Source organism: Atta colombica, unplaced genomic scaffold (genome assembly GCF_001594045.1).
Source record: "Atta colombica isolate Treedump-2 unplaced genomic scaffold, Acol1.0 scaffold155, whole genome shotgun sequence".
Lineage (NCBI taxonomy): Eukaryota > Metazoa > Arthropoda > Insecta > Hymenoptera > Formicidae > Atta > Atta colombica.
In genome coordinates, this window is record NW_017259245.1 from 1,397,003 (window position 1) to 1,403,403 (window position 6,401).

Here is a 6,401-nt window from a genome sequence, read left to right on the forward strand (position 1 = left end):
AATTAAAACAATATTTTTAGGAAAATTTTTATCGATATTAAGAATAGAGGAAAGGACACCGTAATAAAAAAGTTAAAGAATTGTAGAATATCATAATATCTAAGTTTGCTTTGAATTTTGAAGACGATCGCTTCTTCACAATCCGTTTAGATGTTATAACATAACTATTAGTTTATTATTGTTATTAATAATTTACTGCGTTGTTGTAAAATCTGCATTTCAAAAAAAAATCAAATTTTATAAGTAAATTATTAAGTTGCTTCAATAAAACAAAATGATAATTTCTTTCCTCTATATATTGCATTAAAATTCTTCATTCTCATATATTACAACAACTGTCGGGATTTGTTACGTCAAGATAAAGTACGTCATGTCAGCGAATTTTTTTTTGCGTCAAGTTACACGCGTATAAATAACGAAACAAATGCATAGTAAATTATTCCTATCTCGTTGTCCAGTTTATACGAAGAAAGAAATGGGAAGGAAATGGGAAAGATAAACGAATCGTTGAGAGAGGGACAGAATAGAGGAAAGAGAATGTACTTGACATCATGTTTTTTTTTATGATGCATATCTCGGTATGGTCATTACGGTAATGAAGAACGCAAAGAGATATTCAGAACATGCAGTATAGGGGAGAAATGAGAACATTTGACATGGTTGAATGAAAACAAAATACGCAGGTAGCTTGTAAAAATAAAATGGATTAAAAGGAAAAGGTATAATTCATTTCACAAACATACAAAATCTTTGTCTTGAAAATTGGAGCTAGATTAAAAATAGCAAAGTTAGAAATATATCCGCGAAAAGGCGAGAAGGAATTTTAAATAAGACAACCGACGCGGATGTAAAGATGCATCTATACTTCTTTTTACGACGTCACTCCTTATACAGTACAAAGCGATTGACATGTGTCGATATTGGAGAGAAAATAAAGTCGAGGCGTGTGCACCTTTTTACAAGATAATTTTGTAAAGTTTGACGGAGAATATAACAAGTCTAGAAAAGAGGTATTTTTGGGCGCGGCATCTTATAGCAGATTATCAGTTCCATGAGTGAGTTCAATGCCTGCAGAGGCTGACATTTGTGTCGCGATAATTTTTTGAAGCATATAAATTCAATTCTCTAAATTAAAAAAATTAATTCGTGTATTTCTATATCTTTTTTTTAACTGCTATAAAAAGATGGCAATGTATTAAATGTCGAGAATGAAGAAAATGTAACAAATAATACCATCCAATCAATTTCTCAGATGAGGAAAAACCAACCAATTCTTTAAATCGATCATGAAGAGACTCATGAATAGTCGAAGGAACACAAAAGTCAACAAAAAATCGAAATGGCATCAAAATAATTTTATTTTGATGCATGAAGTCAATAAACAATCAAATTTTTGTAATAAGAAAATAAATAAAAATTCATCATTTTGACTTTTTCTTGATTTAGTGTGTCCTTGGGAGAGCTTGCAGGCGCAATTTTTCTCTAATAATACCTGCATATTCCGATATCACATAAATTGATCCTTGGCTTTTCCAAGTGCTTTAAAGCAGGAAGTCCACATAATAGAAGTTGATTCTAATCAGGGTCACACGTAGCGCGATAAATAGATTTATTAACTCAAGGTGCCCTTGTCACAATAAATTTTTGTTTCAATTTTTATTGTTTGAATGAATTAAAGGGATCAATCCCAGTAAAACAACAGGCCAGAATAAAATGACATTTAAAAATAAATCATGACTGATCTAAAGTAACTTTTAATAATCATTTTAGAACTGTTTTATAATGTCATTATAACTTTCAATTCAGCTCTTAGGTAAAGTTAAACTCTTCGATTAAGTTCCTAGGTTTTCCCAAAAAAAAGTTCAGTTAGAAAACTTCTACTGACATAAAGCAGGTTTTGCCGAAGTGAAATTTAATGATAACGAAACGATGCAAAATTCGTTTTTTCCCTGATTGAGGATGATTACCAATAAGGGTGAAGACACCGAGCAACGGGCCGAGACGTCGGTTTGCCAGCATCATATCAGCCTGGAAGTGGCCCTGCGCGACTTGCCTCCTCTTGAACGCGGCGGCCCATATGCCAACGGCCAGCACCGCGACATAGAACACGATCACGCCGATTACGCCTGTCACGTACACTCCCATTCTCCTCTTCGCACCGTACTCTCGTCTGCTTCCGGATGTGTAAGCTCTGTAACTGAATGATTGATAGTAAAAATAATAGCTACCATCGTCTACGGAGAGTCGCAAAGTACTTGTACTGTCTCAGTTATTCAAACAAAGAGTAAAACGTCTATTTTTGTTGTTTTCTCTCTGTCTTCTTTCATGAAATTCGTTTTCCGAGCAGAACAACAAGTCATGGTAATGTCAAAATGACGTTAAATAGTAAATGATTGAATTATACAATAATAATTGAAAAGTAATTTTTAATGATCATTTTGGAGTTTTAACATTATTTAGATGCTATAATGACTTTTTGTTTTATTTGTTTTATTGTTGACAATAGATATTTTTATTTCTTTTATAACAGTTTTATGTGAACAATTTCATTAAGAAAGCATTCAAGATGTTTCTTGTCGCTGGTCGTAAAGCTATATAAAGCCATAACAGCACTGTAATGGTTAACAACCAGATGTACGTTATTACGAATTTGTCATGTGTTTGGTAGTTGGATGATTAACGCAAGAAAAATCAAAATCTCCGAATCAAGTATGTCAATCAGTAGGTAAAGATAATGATTCATTCTGTAACAGTTTGGAACTCGTTTTACTATCTCTGTGTCTGGAAGTCGACTCTCTGACCTCACTCAGATAACCAAGCAAGATTTAGCATATGGAACAAATTGATGCATTGCATGTATTGTTTTCAATTGTCAACAATTTGCTCATTGGAATCTAATATGAACTGAGTTAGCATCAGGACAAATAGATTTCATGAGTTTACGAAATTATAAAAGTATACATTGAGAAATAATAAACTCGTCACGTTGACAGCAAACTGACGGCACGCTATGCACGCATGATGACAACTTGCCAGCAGTTGCTGAATTCTAAGGAAGACTTTACGTGACCTCAGAACAACAATTTGTAGAAACACCTTGGCTTTAGTTTGGTGAAATTGAATGCGAAATAAATGACAAAATGGCAACATATTGCCCTTATTTGGCTATTTGGACACATTCTCGCGTTCAATCGCTCGCATCTATCTCTACATACAAAATATATTTATCCAAAATATATTTATTTATGTGTCCTTATCCATTTGAAATTATCGATTAAATTTTTAATAACTTATTGTAACCGTTTTATGCCGGATTATTATATAATTATGACTTATTTATTAAATTGCAATTCTCTATATACTGATATAAAATGCTTCCATTCCCTTTAAATGATTAAAGAAATATAAATAGATGTAAATAGATATGTAAGAAATTAATGCGTTTAAAAGATTATACTCATTGCTTATATATGCCTTGTGAACAGACAAAATCTTCGTATATGTAATGTCTACCCTATGTATGTATATTCTGTGTATTTGTATGCTACATATACATTCAGCTCTCCATCGTGGCAATATAATCATTGATGTATGTCTATTGTAATATATATTGTGAAATATCCATACAAATGAATATTTTATTACTGTATATTTCCCTTAATATTGTATTTTTAACAAGTTAATAATAAATATATTTAACAAATCTAATAATATGATTATTACATTTGTGAACGGCTAGGCAAGAGAGACACGGAGGTAGATACGCATGGATTAATCGGATGTAAAGCCGCGCTCTCGCGATCAATACTGCGTTAATTATTCCATCTCCTTGATTAACATTGCCGTACAAATAAGTCTGTGTAAATATATCTCCGCTAGTTAGTCAATATAAGAAGTTCCTGGCCTTTAATATTTAAAAATTGATATCTATCGTGAACTCGCGTTGGAAAAGCAATATGTTCCGAAAAAAGAAATCATTGATATTATCGGAAATATTAATTTACGAAATAATTAAATTTATTTCATAGACATTATATTGCGTTAGCAGATTGTTTTAATTGCATCAAAAAGGTTTTTAAATCGTCAAAAAAAAAACTTTTGATTTAATACGGAAGCATATAGATGAGAAATATACTCTAATTATTTTTATATATCGCCGCTTTGATAGAAAAGCAATATGTCAAAAATAGCAATTTTTTTGTATTTTTAAAATTCTGAATTAGAATGTGTATTTATATTAACTGTACAAGTATAATCTAATTATATAAAATGTTGTTCAATTTATAATTTTAAAGAATCTCTTTTGAAAAAAGTTGTTAATTTTAAGATGCGTTGCGCATCTTATTGTTATTTTAAGATATATTTTATATATGTATATATGTATAAAATTGATTAAATTTATTGCATTCCCAAATAGCAGAGTAAAAAAAAACATAATAGCATCTAATAGATTAAAATAGATGTCGTTATGTCATCCCTTGAAATTGCTTTATCTCTGCTAATCTAAGTAGTGGAGCAACATCAAAAGACGACATAATGACGTCTATTTTAATTTAAACATGACTATATAGAGTGTCTTGTAAGTTTTTGTCAAAATTCTCGTTTTTGTTAGAGCGGACTAAATTGAATTGAAAAGTCTTCTACACTTTGCAATTTTCGCAATAATTATCAAAATATTAATTACTAAAAATTGTCGAATATTGATCTTGAATAATTTTTTATTCAAATACTGTCAAAAAACTGCAAGAAATAGAAATCATTTATTTTCTTTTCATAGAAATCTTCTCTAAAAATTTTTTATCAATCTTTTAATATTGCATTTTCTTATTTTTACTAACATGAGAAAATACGGTATTAAAAAATTCTGAAAAAATTCTCAGGATTTTATAAGAAAAAAATAAATAATTTTTGTCTCTCGCTGTTTTCCTAAAATAAAGTTAATATAATATTTGAGTAAAAAATTATTGAAAATCAATATAGCAATTTTTAGTAATTAATATCTCGTTAACTATTGCAAAAATTGCAAAATGGTAGAGGACTTTTCGACTCAGTTTAATCCGCTCTATCTATATAAAAGCGATTAACAAAACCTTACGGAACTTATTCCCTGAATATAGTCTTTAATGCAACTCTGTTACTTGAGAATACGGTAGTTCATTCTTTCAGGACAGATGTTATAGAATGATTAATATGAATTCTTTCTACAAAAGAAAGATTGTATGATGCTGAGCTACTCTTTTCTCCAATATCGAGAGCTCTTTTAGCCGTGCACGATAACTCCGTGACCGATGACATACAGGTTGACATTTACTATTGAGCACATTTCGTGGGAGTCTGCGCCGAGGCAGACCGTCGCTCTCTCGTGAAAAAGCTAATCGAGCGCGACGGCAATAGTATACGCGGTTTAAAATTCAAGTGTGCCCCAGATATCGGACAGGATGGGTCGTGTAGGGTCATGACCCGGGCAAACGTAATGCACCGAGTCACGTATAAAGTTCAGTCGAATTCCGTAACGGTTCTGCATTATTAACTTACTCGAGACGATGTTCTTTGGACCAAGAAGGGCGAGAAGCCGAATGTGCCGTCGTTGACGAATAGAACCTATCAAGTGCACACGTGATAGACTAGCGTACGCACATATACGTACGAATACACGCGGAAATAAGCCCGCTCAATGAGTGATGAGAAGGAAAGGAAGGAGCAAAGATCGAGAGAAAGAGATAATATTGTTCACGATATTTACAGATGCTATCTCTAGCGTAAATGTACGAAAGTATAAAATGTCGAGGGATCGATGTCAGCTTTTATGTGAGATATCGCTGACGTCTCTCTCGATACGAAATTTTTGCGCAAAAGTTAGATAGTATTGTCGTAAACCGTTTGAACCGAATTAAATAGAAACGCATACGTCCTCGGATGCTTTTACAATTTTAATGCATATAAAAACCATTTGGAGATTAAATTATTAAAGTTTCTGCATGGCCGCGTATATGGGAGAATGAGAGGTACGTTTGTTCCTCGCAGTTGGAAAACTATCGGCATGTCTCTTTTAAAACGTGCCTTTAAAGTGCGCTTTTACGTTACGTGCTTGCACGTGGACAGTTTTAGAATACAACCGCGTCAATTGATGATGTATTTAACATCCATGCTATAAAGAGACACATACCGCAGTTATATACTTAAACTTCAATAATCGATAAACTGATTGCAGCGACATTACCATTCCAAAATGATAATCTGACGGGGAAAATTAATTTAATGAGCACAAAATTTTAATGAAAAAAAAATAGTAGTAAAAAACCTACAAACACCTAAAATAGGTGTTGAATTCAAGAGAATATTTTTCTCAATTTAAATTTAATATTTAATCTAACAAAAATAATATCGTTTTATATATATAT

General features: G+C 31.9%; 1 protein-coding gene across 2 annotated transcripts in view; it reads right to left on the minus strand.

Annotated features, from left to right (window-relative positions):
• LOC108685626 (high-affinity choline transporter 1-like) overlaps positions 1-6,401 on the minus strand; it is a 17,510-nt gene that overhangs the window by 7,338 nt on the left and 3,771 nt on the right. The window contains exon 1 of one of the 2 annotated variants that reach the window (XM_018190503.1): positions 1,968-2,192. In XM_018190503.1, the coding sequence (XP_018045992.1) occupies positions 1,968-2,145 (178 nt within the window). In that variant the 5' untranslated portion in view covers positions 2,146-2,192. Of the gene's footprint in view, positions 1-1,967; positions 2,198-6,401 lie in introns of those variants that run through there. The other variant, XM_018190502.1, reaches the window with a different exon arrangement.